This window comes from Melospiza melodia, chromosome 1 (genome assembly GCF_035770615.1).
Source record: "Melospiza melodia melodia isolate bMelMel2 chromosome 1, bMelMel2.pri, whole genome shotgun sequence".
In the NCBI taxonomy this organism is placed as follows: Eukaryota; Metazoa; Chordata; class Aves; order Passeriformes; family Passerellidae; genus Melospiza; species Melospiza melodia.
This window is the reverse complement of record NC_086194.1, coordinates 20,885,729-20,901,680: the sequence shown is the minus strand read 5'-3', so window position 1 is coordinate 20,901,680 and position 15,952 is coordinate 20,885,729. Positions and strand designations below refer to the sequence as shown.

At 37.3% G+C, this 15,952-nt stretch overlaps 1 protein-coding gene across 3 annotated transcripts in view; it reads left to right on the top strand.

Moving 5' to 3' along the window:
• The window catches only part of LOC134415117 (macrophage mannose receptor 1-like), a 32,640-nt gene that overhangs the window by 10,901 nt on the left and 5,787 nt on the right, over positions 1-15,952 (top strand). For all 3 annotated transcript variants that reach the window (XM_063150432.1, XM_063150428.1, XM_063150420.1), the window contains exons 12-24: positions 2,352-2,551; positions 3,992-4,119; positions 4,738-4,825; positions 5,812-5,956; positions 6,998-7,033; positions 7,150-7,325; positions 7,844-7,911; positions 9,500-9,600; positions 10,584-10,720; positions 11,751-11,865; positions 12,369-12,565; positions 13,773-13,863; positions 15,213-15,445. In XM_063150432.1, coding sequence (XP_063006502.1) covers positions 2,352-2,551; positions 3,992-4,119; positions 4,738-4,825; positions 5,812-5,956; positions 6,998-7,033; positions 7,150-7,325; positions 7,844-7,911; positions 9,500-9,600; positions 10,584-10,720; positions 11,751-11,865; positions 12,369-12,565; positions 13,773-13,863; positions 15,213-15,445 — 1,715 coding nt within the window. The remainder of the gene's footprint in view (positions 1-2,351; positions 2,552-3,991; positions 4,120-4,737; positions 4,826-5,811; positions 5,957-6,997; positions 7,034-7,149; positions 7,326-7,843; positions 7,912-9,499; positions 9,601-10,583; positions 10,721-11,750; positions 11,866-12,368; positions 12,566-13,772; positions 13,864-15,212; positions 15,446-15,952) is intronic.

Below are 15,952 nucleotides of genomic sequence, written 5' to 3'. Positions count from 1 at the left end.
TTAATGTGTTCATACTGTGCAGAAGCACAGAAAAAAGGATTTCATTAAGCCATGAGGAAAACGGCTTTTTGTGGGATATACTATGTTCCTCTCAGTGACTGTCTGAAGATTTTCTTGAAAACTTTCAGTGAGGTTATAAATATAATACAAAACCAATAAAAAATATGAAAGACAAAGACTAGCAAAACCTTAGCAAATACCATAAGAGGAAATCCTGCCAGGGAGTCTATGCTGTCAGAAAATGATCAGAGCATGAGGAGAGCACTCAGAGGTCATGTTAAGGAATCCTCCCTGTCTGGCCATCCAAGGGCCACTCTGGAGTCACACTCACACCACCTGAGCTGGACCAAGGTCCTCCCCAGATACACCCCCACACTCACACAGCCAGACAAGGTTTCCTCAACAACTTGAACCCGGGTTTCCCCAGATTTTTTGGTTGCTAAAATAATTCAATCATGGTGCTATAATAAAATAACAGCTTGAGCTGAGTGCTTCCAAGGAAGGACCATGAACAGAGGAAACCCTGGGCTGTTTTACAGTCTAAATGCAGCAATGTCTGGGGTCCTTGGCCCCTGCTGAGACCTTGGGTGTCCAGTCACCTGGCTGGACCTCTGATACCTGTGTCCTTTGCTATGCAAAGGGTCAGCACCAGTTCACAGCCCTTTGCCTTGGGTCCCACCAGCCAGAGCTCAATCTCGAGCTGGCACTGCAGATTGCAAACCAAAGTACCCACAGCAAATGCATTCCTCAACAATCAGGCTGGAATAGTAAAGAAAAATCTGCTTCCTTTCATCTGTGTTCACTGAGAAGAAAATGGACTTTCCGTGCTGGAAAGTTTCCTTGTGAGGGTATCTTTGAAGAGTCTATTTCAAGCTGAAATATCAAGAAAATAGATTATGGAGGAAATTGATGGCATGAAGTCAGGACTAAGCATGGCTGCAGAAGTATTTAGGAACTGCTAAAGCTGCCTTGACACCTAAACTTTGCTAGAAGACAAATTTGGAGCCAACATTTAAAATGGTTACAGAGAGATATGGAGAAATACAGATGAATAAGTCATTAGTAAATTAGCTGGATCTGAAATGAAGAACAAACGGTGGGAAAGATACATAAAATCACTTCTGGAAAGGGAGGTCATGCTTATAGATCTCTCAGAGCTCCACACAGTATGTGAAAGCATATGAATGAGGGAAATCTAGTTAGTGTGGTCTATCTCAATTACCAAAAGCCTTTCAGCTAATCTAATGTAACACAGAAAAGCTCTTAGATGAATAAAAATATTGATAAAAAGGCACCGACTGGAAGGTGAATTTTTTTAATGAGGGCTATTTTTTAGCTAGGGAAGTGTGTTCACCAACAGAACCCCATAATGACCTGTGCCAAAGCCCATGCTGTTCAATATATTTGCAGACTGTATGGAAAATGTGCAATAATGAAGTGACAAGATTTGCTGATGAGAGTAAATTATTTCTGATGGCAAAGATATGCCTGTGAGAAAACTCAGGATGGTATCAGAAGAGTAAGTGACTGAGCATGATCAGTAAAACAGTAGGTGAATTTGATGCAGGCAAAGGATGCTCTTAGGAACAAACGCAAGTATTAAATTGCCATAAAATGATGGATCTATAGCTGAATTTCATTTCAGCTCATGGCACCATGGTAAACAGGTCCATTAAGACATCAGATCTGTGCCCAACAGAAATTAAAAAAAAAAACAAACCAAAAATCCCTAAATAAAATGTTAAAAATAGGAAATTAAGAAAAAACACAAACGTGCCATTGAATAAGCCCATTTTGTGCATTTGACTGCATCTTGTGTAATGTAGGCAGCTCTGTCTCCCTTTGAGAGAAAAATCTAAAATTACAGCAAACACTATGGGACAAGTTTCGCCCTGAAGCTGCCTGGGTTTGCATCCCTGCCCTCTGTATGCACCAGTGGGGCTGCTGCCATCTATGTGAAAACCACTCATGACCGAGGTAATGGTATCTCATGTAAAACAGGCTTAACATAAAGAGAAATGAGATTCTCACTTGAAAACACAAGATTTCACTGTAAAAACTCTCACTCTACTTTCTACCCAAAGAATTAATTATGCAGGATATTCAAAATGCAAAGAAAAAAACAATTGTAGAATTGTATATTGATCATTACCTCCTCAAACAGAAAATGCTTCTCTGCCTGTATGAAAACCACCTAAAACCTAAAATACAAGTTTTCTTTTCAAATGTTATTGCATGGCAAAAAGTGAATGGTTGCTGCTGAAAGATTTTGACAGAATTAAATAATTCACACTTTAGAAAATATCCAGCTTTTTTTTTTTTTTTTTTGTGGTCTTTTTCTTCCCCTAAAGGAAATAATCCAGGATGTGTAGCCATGAAAACAGGGACTGCAGCTGGATTATGGGATGTTCTTGACTGTGAGACAAAGCAAAAATATATTTGCAAACAATGGGCAAAGGGTGCAACAGTTCCACCTGTTCCAACTACTGCTCTGGTCCCCACGTGCCCCGAAGGCTGGGTATCAAACAACTATAGAAGTTCCTGTTTTAAAGTAAGTGCCTGGATAGTTAAAGAATCAGCTTGGGCAGGGAAAAAATAAACAAGGGGGAAAAAAGGAACTGACATCTTAATTTTGCAATATCTGAGATTGGAATATAGCAAAAAACAAAACCCCCAAAATTCTTCTAAGTAAAATATCCATGAGAGGGGAGAAACTAAGGAAGAAAGATAAGGTTGAAGGGAGGGAACGGAAGGGAAGGGAGGGGAGGAGGGCACAGGAAAGAAAATGAGGAAGTTTGTACTTCAGAGATTGAAGGAACTGGAGCAGGAAATGGAAGAAGAGGAACATAAATATCAAGGCCCCAGAAAGACAAAAAGAAAAAGAAAAAGAAAAAGAAAAAGAAAAAGAAAAAGAAAAAGAAAAAGAAAAAGAAAAAGAAAAAGAAAAAGAAAAAAGTAGGAAACAACTCTGTATTAAAATTATTAAAAGGAAAATGTCAAAATTCCATATTAAACAGCAGAGGCGGCAAAGCTGGTTTGTCAGGGCTGCTCTTTATGTCTGTTGTGCAAAGATGTGTTTGCCTGAGACATGGGGCAGTTCAGGGAACAAACAGTGAAGTGTAGCATCCAGCAGCACAACGCCTAAGGCTGGAGCTTGCTAAAATCAGCACTTTACCCACCAAAAAATAGATAAAAAGTCACGTGAAAGGTTAATTAAACCAGTGTTTATGAAGGACATTTACTGGAGAGTTTCTCATGCAAAGCTACAGAAAACTTGTGAAATACAGTCAGCTGTATCTGAGCAGGTATAAAAAAGGAGTTTGAACAAGAAATGAGTGTAATGTGCAAACAGTGATTTGGGATCATGCAAAGCTGAAATGTGCTAAGTATAAGGTGTTAATATTTTTATTGCTTTATTGAATTAATGAGTCCTTCTCCTTTTTTTTTTTTTTTATTTCTTTCAAATTCATCTGGAATGCTACTTTTTTGAGCTCCTTTATCCCCAAATCATAATTTTAACTTTGGTCAAAATCTGTGCTTATTGTCTCTTAAATAAGTTAGACATCATTCTGCAAATGTAAAATGAGAGTTATAAATTACCATGAGGTCATTATTTTGCTTGAATCTTCAGACTCCTCCCAGACCATTTTGCCTCTCAAACACAGCTACACTTCTTTCCCTTCATATGGAAGCTGGCTTAGGCTTTTCTTCAGTTAAAACAAATTAAAGGGAGTTGGGGAGCAGTATTGCCTTTTCTCCTCTAGCAATTCCTTTTTTTTTACCACTATGCTGAGTAGGTAGTAGTACTTTTACAGCTGTAGTAGAATTTTTACAGCTGTAGTGCAAAAATTCTAGAAACCAGTGGGAAATGTTATTTCTCTTATGGACTTTCACTCGACTCATATGAAATCTCATTTATGTTTAAACAAGACTATAATTATTTTATTATTGTAACATGTATATAATATGTTTTAAATTAATTTCTCCATAGTGTTTTTGCCGATCACATACTAGAAAGAAATCATGGTTTGAAGCGCGAGACTTTTGCAGACAAATAGGAGGGGATCTAGTCACCATTAACGCTAAGGAGGAGATGCCATTCCTAATTCAAGCAATGAGGTTGGTATTTGATGTGTGTTTATCTTACCAGATTCAAAAAATTTCATATGAACTATTATGAATGATCCTAGATGAGTTCTAAAATGTATGGATTCCTCAAAAGCCAAAAGACCTGTGATATTTTGAAATTTATCTATTCAGTACTATTTTAACCTTTTTGTGGAAAAAAAAGGAGTGATTTGTGTCCAGAAAAATGTTTAAAAATCTCCACCAGTATCAAGATTACTAGATTTCATTTAGAAACATGAAATTAGTGGTATTTCCACAAGGATAGAAAATATGATCAATGTATCTACTTGAAGTAGGTATTTATCAACCTTTCAGTGCTCAGTACTGAAATGACTTTTTGAATCTGTGAAGGTTTTCCCTGAGTGAATAGTACATTGGGACAATACATGATCAATACTACTAATAAGTATGACAACTAAGCTATTGACACTGAACCAGAGAAATGTTACACATTTCTATGAAGAACATGTGTATGCACTTCACCGAAGGTAATAGGGAAATTTTCAACTTCATTGCTTTTACAATGTGCTCTAGGAATTTCAACTATGTATTTCTGGGGTTTTTTTGTGCTGATGTTTACTCACTGCTCTGTTCTGTACTTTCTTTTAGGGCTGCTCGCTGTCTGTTTGAAATAGTTTGGCTTGGTATATTTTCCTTGAATCCAGATGAAGGATTTGCCTGGAGTGATGGCTCTCCAGTGAGTATCTTAATTTTTCATCATATTTGTTTGCTTAAGATACTTTGGGATTTGTATATGTACTTTTTGGCTTTTTGCTGTTATCCTCATTAAAGAAACCACCAATCTTAAAACATTTACGTAGCTGCTAATCTGTATTGTTATGACTAATATCGCAGCTAAACATTTGAATACATGGAAATTATCTGCATCTCAGCAGATTCTGTAGGTTTTCTGCATAACACTCCAATTTATTTTCTCTTCCAAGAAGATAATATTTACGCCTAAGGTCAAAACATAAAAACATAAATATCTAAAAAGTTAATGAAACAGCGAGCATGTTGCCCAGTATACTCCTGAATCCCCCAGTAAGTGATGGCACAAGGTCTTTTAGAACTGGAGCTCATGTCTGCAATTTTAATTTATGTATTTCTGGGAATTTATCCGGTCATCTCTTGAGCCTATGCAAATATCAACAACTGTGAAAAAAATTCCTGCAGGATTTTACTCTTTATTACCCTCCATTTACTACTAGTCCCTATTCTTTGGTTTTCTTTAACACAAGCAAGGACCTTTTGTCTTATCCTGTTTCTTTCCACAAAAGTTTAAGAAAGGGATGCTATCAAAAGTTCTTGGCAATAATAGGTGTGTTGTATCACATATGTCTCCCTCACCACTTGGATGTCAGTTTCTTCAGAGGTATATCCCTGAGATTTGTAGGACATGACTTCCCTCCCTAAAGTCACAGTCCCGTCCTCATTAGCCACAGGGAAGGGAAAAAAGTAATGCTGAATTGATGCATGACATGGTCACTGCCACCAGAGAGATGCTGGACAATGTAATTTTGAACCAGGCCAGAAGTGGAGTGAACCACTCTCCCTGCATTTCCAGCTCTTTTTAGCTAAAACCAGGATCTTTGAGACAAAAGCAATTCATTTCCAGTTTCCAGTTGAAAGTACAGCTATCAAAAGAGATGAAAAGAGTAACAAAGTTGATTTCTTCTATAGGTTAGGTACACAAATTGGGATAGTAGTCCAAGGAACCAAGGACGACTCCAGTTTTGTGGCTTATACAATGATGGGGGAAATTCTCTACCATGGTCTCTTTCGGTCTGTCAAGTACAGCATAACTGGGTTTGCCAAATAAAACAAGGTAGATTTCTTATTTTTTGACAAGAAGATTAAAAAACTATAATTATTAGTTGCTTTCTAAGTTAAGTTACTGGAGAAAGAGGCAAAATTTTGAAGAACTTCTTTTTCCAAACAGAGGTCAAGAGCATTAAGTAACATATTGTGGGCTGAGATTTTTCAATTATGACTGATAAGAATGAATTGAATATTTCTTTACATAAAATAGGGTGTGTAAATAATCCATATGTTTGCAAGATTACAGATTTTTTTGATATTAAGTATCTTTTGCTTTTATTTTTGTAATGTTGGCGTTAAGGAGTTGTAAGGGCTAGCATTGTATTCCTTACAATACTGGTTTTTATATTAACACAGCTAAAGCTAGAAATCAAGTATGATATCTTTGTCAGATTTCATGGTACTTCAGGTTCTCCTGTAGAATTATTCAGGATTCAACTGGTTTTGGAAAAGCAACGGTTCATAGCAGTGCTATTTCTTTTTTTATCCCAACCAGAAATAACTCACAGTTATTTTATATATTTATATCATCTATATCTATACCTTAATATATATATGCATGTTCATAAAGTCGTATTTCCTTTTGCTTATAAATATTACTCAGAGAGTTTTCTTGATAGAGCTAAAATAAATCTAGTGGAGATTTTCTCCCTCTTGATGAAAATACCCCCAGGTGAATTATAGAATATCTACTTATGGATCAGTAAAGGAGCTGTATGCCACAGTTTAAAGTGTTTCAGATAAGTCTGCTGTGACTTACAGGCTTGGAAGAACAATTTTCCCTTGCCTTGCTTTGTGCAGGAATGTGATTCGGCCAAAGCCGTGGCTTGGCTGAAGCGAAGCACTGCTTATGGTACAAAGTTAAAAGTAGATGACCTTGCATTTTGAGCAATGTGAAGCTGAACTGTGTGGCTAAGCCTGCTTACTAGTCAATGGCGATGGGGTGAAGAATTCTGCTTTGTTCCTCCCTCTTCTTGCAGTCAGCCATAAGCTACATCACAACACACTCTAAAGAGATGTATCATGCCTTCTATTTCTTCTTTTGCAGGAGTGTTATTAAAACCTGAACCAATTGACACATATGGTAGGTCTTTGTATCTATTTTTTTTATTATAAATATTTTTTCTAAAATTGTTATTCTAGAAAAAGCTTTTGCGTTCAACACATATAAAATTTAAGGGTACCTTATTTATCTTCCAGAATATAAAACCACTGCAGATGGATGGGTCATATATGAAGATAAGCTCTACTATATCAGCAAAGAACAGGTCTCCATGGAAAGAGCCCAAGAGTTTTGCAGGAAGAATTCTGCAGACCTAGCTGTTGTTAATAGTAACAGCGAGAGAAGGTTCCTGAAGAGAGCACTAAAAGAAAATGTAAGAATCATTATAAACAGACTGCCTAAAGTAAAAACACTTTTGACAAACTGCTTGTAGAACTATCTCAGAAGCAGAGGCATCAGCAGTTTTGTTAATGAAATATTCCCAAAAACACCCTTTGATCCCATGGGATTTGGCCTCCCCTGCTCCACCCCAGCTGTGCTGATGCAGTTGACAGGAAGAGTGATGTGGGAAGGTACCAACTCTCTTGAAAAGCAGCTGGCCTTCGAGGGAGAATAAAAAAGGAGTACCAGTTTCTGACTCAAAATCTGCTGCTTTTCTACTCCATCCTAAAGGTCTTCAGAGCTGCAGGTCTTGGCTCTGATGTCCCAGATGAAAGCCTGACTTCTGTGCCTGAGCATATGAACACATTGCAGCAGTTAATTGCAAGCAGGTTCTTTACTGCTGTGGGCTTCAGTGGCTGCTCTGTGGACCTAATCAATGGTGTATCAATTTCTGCTTGTTTTGCTTCAAAGATTTCTTTTTTAAATTGAAGTGGTGTCTTTCTGATTTAGGAGAGGTATGGGGGAGAGCGAATAGGATACTTCATTGGTCTGAGAGTGAGCCTTGATAAAAAGTTCAGGTAAGTTAAGATCATTGGTGCAGCTTCTAACATGTAGAAACAAATGGAATATTTTATGAAGCTGGAGGGACTCAATATGTTCTCTTGAAAGTCTGAAGGCTGCTCCAGATACCGTGTACAAAGCAAAATGGAATAGTCCTAGAATATTCTAAAGTGCAATAGTTTCCCCAAAAAGAACATTTTTTTTCCTTGAGGAAGCACTTAGCCAAAGAAAATCTTGGCAGCTCTACTCTCCATACACACTTTCTCAAGTTTCTTCCAGAGATTTGTCCCATAAATTGGAGTGATATTTTGCTATACTGAATTTTATACCTATGAACATGCACACATACACTTAAAACATGCCCTATATCGTAGGGTTTGGCATTCTTGTGCTTTTTATCTATATATCAGAGGGATTCTCCAGAGTTAGGAAGACACAGGCCATGACTACAAAAGGCAATCTCTGCAAACTCCTATTCCAGGAGAAAAGTCAGCAGAAATTTACAGTACAGAAACAGTAACAAGTATTCTGAAAATACCAATGTACAAATCAACTCAAAACTAAGCTAAGAGATAGCAAAGAGCATGATACACTGCTTACCTTCCAACCTGCTAGTTAGGATGTACCTCGGAGGTGAAAAAAAGTCCTTCTGAGGTTGATCTGGAAAAGGTTAGAGGAGATTTGACTTTAACCTTCCTATTTTAAGGCCACTGTTGAATGTATGTAAGTCACTTACCTTGAGAAAGGCAGAAGAGGAGTGGGGAGAGAAGTTGATAGTGACTGAGTTGGTAAATGGCTTTAACCTCCTGATTTAGGAGTCAAATTAGGGACATAGAGAATTCCATGGATCCGGTGATAATCTCCTTTATTTAGAACAATTGTATCAGCAGCAGCAAGACATAGATGATGCAGCTGAAATTTTTCCCACTTCAGGCTTATTGATCTAAATTCTGAAATACTGATTAAAATGTGGTGAAAAACTCCTCTTCCTCCAACAGAAATATATTAAAGTAAAAAGCAGGAACATTGAGGAAAAAGTTGAGGAAACAATGAGGAAAAAGTTGCAACTTGGGTGCTTTAGAAAGGACAGTTTTAAAGTTGACAGAATGTCCTTTCGTTTCCAGAAAATAGAACACTCCCCCCTACTCCCCCACAGAGCAGAGTAAATCCAGAGAAAAGTATTTTCATTCTTGTTTTCACCTATAAAAACCAAAAAATGCTCAGATTGAAAAGCATAGTGTTACCTAGGAATAAAATAGTTATTGTAATAGCTATTAAGATGAAATTTTAATATCCTTCTCTTTAGTATGTATTATGAATAACTGATTTTGATTACTCTTATTAAATGTTGTCAAAACAATTGTGGCCATTAACAGAAAATATGCTTGGTGTATTATTTTTCTAATTTGCAACCAGAAATCTTTTACAGAAATGTCTTCAAAGTAGAATAATCAAGCAAAGAAAGGGCAATCTCTAGTAGCCCTTCCCATTGTCGTCAGTTTCCATAAATCCTCATAGACATTCTTACTCATGAGGTGTTCATTAAGACTACCATATCAAAATGAAGATATTAATTAATAACTACTTATCTATATTTTCTTTAAGCTGGGTGGATGGAACTCCAGTAACCTATGTGGCCTGGGCTCCTAATGAACCCAACTTTGCAAATAATGAGGAAAATTGTGTGGTTATGCTGTCAGAGCATGGTAAGTGACAATACAAAACTATTAGATTTTATTTGTCTCTGCTGGGATTATAACTAGTGCTGTCAAACATCTGCTGTCAACTGTCACCAATCTTTAGTAGCTGTTTTCTGCAATTTCTTTCCAGTGATAAACCAGCACAATGCAGTGGCTCTTCCCAGTCATAAGACCACCAGCCATGGAAGAGTCTATGCCCATGGAATGAGGAGATTTCAGTACCACGAGTCATTTAAAGCAGAGATTTCCTTCTGGGTTTTTTCCTTTTTACAGGGCTTTTCACTACTTCTTTCAGTAAAAATTTGAATAGTCTATCTTCTCTACTATGAACTTAAGAAAACATTTACAGCAGCTACAGGAAATTGGAGTTGAATGTACAAGTCAATGAGGAAAGAAATACATCTAATGTCCTAAGATACATTTACAAGTACACCAGAATGGAAATTTCTTGCAAATCCTAGAGCTCCAATTCCTCTTGGGTTTATTTCTGTAACTTTAATGAGGCTAGTTGGAATTTAGTACATATGTATTGATCTCTAAACTTATGTTTTACAAATAATCAATGCAGTATGTTTGGACATCTATTGTGCCATTAGATTGATCTGGTATTTCTTCTCTCATCAATTTCTGAATCTTATTTTTTTTTTAAATTTGCTTACTGGTGTATTTCCCCCGTTGCTTGTAATGTGATGATGCCAGAGCTCACAAAAACCCCCATGAACAGGTATAGACACTGTGGAGAGGGCCCTGAGCAAGGAGCAGATGGGTCAAGGAGCTCAAATTAACTACAAGGGGCTACAGTACTGTTACTATTAGAGCCTACTTGAAGGTGCCAGGTTGCTTTGCCCTCAGATCAAGCTGCAGCCTGAAAAACAAAATAGAGAAAATTGTGTTCATTTTTAAAAAAGTGATAAATTATTATTACCAAATATTAAATACTATAACATGTTGAATCTTTTCTTTTTTTTTTTTTTTTTTTTTTTTTTCAGGCTTATGGAATGACATTAACTGTGGTTCTGTCAATAAATTTGTATGTGAAAAACATAACAGTTCTATTAATTCAACATTTCCTTCTCCATTGGCTCCCGGAGGATGTCCAGAAAGTTGGATATTTTTTAACAACAAGGTATGTCAACAAACTTCTTCAGTAAATTGTGTAAAGCAGTAGAAATGAAGAGAAAATACCGAAAACCTCACATTTTTTTATGAATATAAAGTAAATCTGGAGAGTAATTGCTTAGTCAAAATGTGCAGACTGGATGGCTGGGCTTTTTTTGAGGTGACTTAGACATCTAACTTTGCAGAGAAATACAAAGTAAAAGTACGTGTGTGCTGAGTACATTTCAGAGAGCATAGTTTGTGCAGGCTTAAAATACACTGTTACTGTGTATTACTGTTAAGAAAACCTCTCCTCCTCTGTACATTATTTTGTTTAGAAATGCAAGTTTGTAATGGTCAATCTTGTAAAAATTGGAAAGGTTTAGAAAGAATATATTTGAGCAATCCCTTCTGCCTGCAGGGGTTCACAAAGCTTTGAATTCAGAAAGATGATGCCTACTACAATTGTTTTGAGGACAGTTTTGCATTCAGTCACAGTCCGGAAGTACTCATTGCTGTAAGACAAGAGTTAGTACCAATCTGAGTTGAAGCTCCATCTACCAAAGGCTATTTTGTCTACTTTATGTACACTGTGCTGTTATTGCATCCTCAGAATTCCAGGTCAATGTGCCAAAGGATATCTCACAGCCTCTGGCAGGATGAACAGTTGTAACCACAGTTATCAGAAGGGGGACAAAGCCCAGCAGAGATAATTCCCTGCAGCTGTGTCACCCAAAGCCACATTTTCTTGGTTTCAAATGATGCCTCTATTACTGCAGAAGAAGGCAGATGAAAATGTGAAAAGTGATTATGTACTTGACCTCGTTACAATCAGTTCATTTGATACCAGGCTCCCAGATTACACGTTGTACAGTGAGGAGGGATAAGAGTATGCCTGGGTCTGCCTATCCAGACTTTCTACCCTTGAGCTCTGTCACTCATTCTAGCCCTGATTTCTTTTTCTGCAGAAAAGTACATCTTAGAGCTAATTGATAACATTCACATATAATAGTTCCAGTCTTTGCTAGTTTGAGAAAAGTGCTTGATTTTTTTCCCAGTGTTTCAAAGTATTTGCTTCCAATATAACAAGAAATCTCACATGGCATGCTGCACAAGGTGTTTGCTTCAATTTGGGAGGAAACCTGGCTACTATACCAAATGAACAAGTGCAAGGTATGTATATGGGCTCTATTGAAAGAAAAAATCTCTATCTCTCACTAAAGAAACTGCTACACTCTCCAATATAAAATATGGGATTACCTGATGAAAATTGCTTATTAGCCAGGTCACTCCATGGTTTATTTTAACTTCAAACTCCAAGGCAATAGCTAAAATTTTTACATATAAGAAATAAAGTTTGTTTCTAGGTCTTTCAGCTGCTTTGTTTTCATGAAACTTCCAGTGTGTTCTGAGGGTGGTTCCACAGATCTCTCATACTGACAGAAATCTGTATTTCCTGGTTCTCTCACTGGCAACAGGACTTTCTGAAACCCTATGTGTGCATACACAGTGGGGAAGGGATGCTTATCTAAACATTTAATTAATGGCAGATGGGCTGTGTAGGGGAAAAGGTTATCCTTTTATTACATCCCCCCCTTTGGGCTTTTGCACATTTCCCCTCTTTTAGTCAAGTCATGATGAGCTTTCCTTAATGAGAAATCTTTGCTTCTCTCCAGCTTTCCTCTTCTATCATTTGAAGCATGCCACAACTAATGTTTGGATTGGAATGAATGATATCAACACAGAGTCCACATTTCTTTGGGCAGATGGAAGCACTGTTTCCTACACCAACTGGGTTAATGGTGCACCAGAAAAGCAGCAAAGCTACTTTGACTATTATGAGTTTGAAAGAGTGACAGATGATGCTCTGGAGGTACAGGAAATTTAAGTAACTTCTATACTTTGGGCAGGTAGTTGATTTTCCTAAAAGAAAATTTACAGCAGTAATAATAGGATGCTGAAACAAGTCCTTTTTAAGCACAATGGGGTTTAGTAAATCATCTGATAATGATTCCAAATACACTCAAATGTTTGGAAAAGGTTCTGTAGAAGAGGATTTTTTAGCCTTCCATTTGAGCTATTGCCTAAAAACCAGCTCTGTAAAAGAAGCTTGGAGAAACTTGTATCAGTTCCTCCCCAAACTGCATTAATGTAAACACTAAAGCTGCAACACCAAACAAAGAAAAGGTATGATAAACCAAAATCAAGATTTTTGATGCTACAATAATTTGGCTGTGTGTACGTCCAACATCTGGCTAATGTTCTCCCACACTGCTTTACTCATTTCTGATGGTACAAATTGATATCTTCAGTGAAATTACTCTTTCACTGCAGAAACTCAGGCTCTTTTCCAAAGGTGGTAATTTCTGAGGAAATGATTGGCAGTTATTCACCCAAGATTTTTAACATCTGCTATCAGTCAACTTTAGCTGATGACTAAAACTTATTTAAATCAGCATAAAGGAGAAACTTGGATGACATGCCGAAAGACTGCCATGGCCAATCTTGAAATCAGAGGAGTCATGAAGGAAATACTGGACCAAGTAAACATAAGAAAGCAAAGAGAAAATATTTTGTTGCATCTGATAATGGTGACTTGATAATGACTATAAAAAGCCAGCAAAGAGCATCTGTTTTCTGCAAGAGAGTCTGCTTCAATTAGACTAGTGTAGACTAGAGCTTTTAACAGTAATTCTTATATTGTTTTTCTCATTGATAAAAACATTTTGAAACAGATCTCCATAACTGTAAATGAGAACAGAGAAGATTTATTATAGGTACCTTAGTCTCTTATGCAGTCATTATGAGGTTCTTAATAAAACTGGTACAATGGGTTTTAATTGACTTCTTTCAGACCTTAACTGGCACCAGTGGAAGCCTGGTTCAAATTAAAGGGGTCACTACTAAATACCAGGTCAAGCTGCTTGGCAGAAACCTAGGAAATTTGAACTAATTTATGCAGGTGTTCAGTGAGCTCCTCTCCCCTCTGCCATCAGGGCTGCACCAGCAGCACAGGAGCTTCAGCTCACCCGCTCCCCACTGCCTCTTGTAATGGCTGTGCCTCTTCCCCTCCCCTTCAGACAGATTGTGTCTTCATCATGAAGTCAGATGGGAGGTGGAGAGATGATAGCTGTGACAACGAAAGAGGCTACGTGTGCCAGATGAATTCATGTGAGTTCTGTTCCACCCAGTCTCCTAAAGAGGAAGAATACCTTGGTTAGATAAGATGAATCTGTAACCTGATGTGATTTCTTCCAGCTTTGAGTCTCCTTCTGACTCTCAGGCTTTCAGACCTCCATCAGTGTTAAGGCAGTGCTATGTTTAAAGTACAAATTGTTTCACAGAAATTGCTGGAGAGGAACCACTATCTTAATTGGGAGTTTTGTGCCTAATCATGAGTAATACTAGAGAATAATAAATGAAAATGGCTTTTTTTTTTTTTTTTTCTCAGTGAAGTGTAAGAGGTTTAGGCATCCTAAATGCAGTAGAAATCATATTCTTGCAGTAATCTTTCCATTCTCTTGGATGAATCTGAGCAGAGCATTTAATCCTCTCTTACAATTTCTACTGAATGCTATATGATGTCAATCAAAATGTACAGCTTCTTGAATGTGTTGTTATTGTAGAAGAATATTATGTTTTGAACACCAAAATGAGTAATGAATGTTGACTTTACTCGTGTAGAATTTTAATTACACAAATCACAGCTGTCCAAGCATATAACGAGAGTAGAGAAGGCAAAGCACTGAGAAGAAAAAAATTTGCCTCAGCTTTATTAAAGTAAAAATTATTCCCTGATCCATTATTTCAGCCTGTTCACTCTCAGCACAGCTAACATGCTTGTAAGAAGACCCTCTCCCCACACAGCAAATACAGTTTTATGGAGGTATTTTTAATTTTCTTGATCCCAGTTCCAGCTCTTCTGAATACATTTACAATCAAAAGGGTGGAAATGTACACTGCCTGACTCAAACACGCAGGCAAAATTCTGGCAACCCTTACAGACAGGCCAAGAAGTTGGAGTGAACAGCAAGTGGTGATCAATTAAAAACAGGTCTCAAAGTCTTAGGCTAGGTCTAGAGATTGCAACAGTTAATGCCTTAAATGCCTTGTCCTAAGTTCTATCCACCAGCGACGAGAAATAAATGTATACTCAGATATTCAGATTTAGTCAAATAACTTAAAGCACAAAATCTGAAATATGCAATCTAGGAGTCTTAGACTGGACCAGTCAAGTCTATAGAAAGTATACTCTACTTCAGGGCATCCAGGATTTCACTCATCTTATTACATTAACAAATTTGCTCCATGTCTTAAAAGTTATGTTTGGCATTTTTGGGGGTTTGGGGGGCGCTTATTTGGTTTGTTTGTTTTTATTTTGGTTTTTGATGTTGTTTTGTTCATGAGCTTAAAAAAGATTTTAACTTATTGACTAGGACCTTTTGACCAATTTTTCATAGCTTGCATGCTGCAGAAGAGCAATATGTTGTAAATTCGTTCATTCAGTTTTTCTTCCATAGCTCCCTCACAGCCTGAATTACCAACAACAAATCCAGCCTCTGGCTTCACTCGTTATGGTGACAGTAGCTATTCAATCGTTTCATCTGAAATGCAATGGGAAGAGGCCAGAAGAAATTGCCAAGACAAATCTGCGGATCTTGCCAGCATTTCAGATGCCTACATCCACTCATTCTTGTGGATCCAGATGCTGAAATATGGAAAACCTGTATGGATTGGTCTTAACAGCAATATGGTAAGCGCTGGATAGATGGGAGGTGCGGGTGCTCAGGGAATTTTCCTGTTCTAATAGTCCTCTGGATGACCAGTTTTGAACAGTGGAGCAATTCTATTCTGAATGGCTTCACTGTGTAAATGCCCAGAAATATAGGGGTACTGTTAGAATAAGTCAAGGATTTTCATCACCAAACAGAGTAAAGAATCACAGAAAATGTTAGCAAGAAGCAAAAGATGAAGGTAGAAAGTTCTAGAAACCGTAACAGAAGTCAAGCTGCAGACTGAGAGTCAGAAAGTGCAGCTGTCATGAAGTGACTGTCGGCCACCCTGAAAGTCAAAAGCCCTGCTATACAGGAGGATACTTAGAGCTATTAATATACTAATAGAAGTTACTGTGAGTATTAGGGACATATTTTAAGATTTAAGCTGACTGTTTAGTGTTTAATGTCAAGTAATCTTTATGCACAAATAGCTCTGAATTTTAATTTAAATAAAGCAGAGCAGAGAGGACAAATTCTCTGTAATT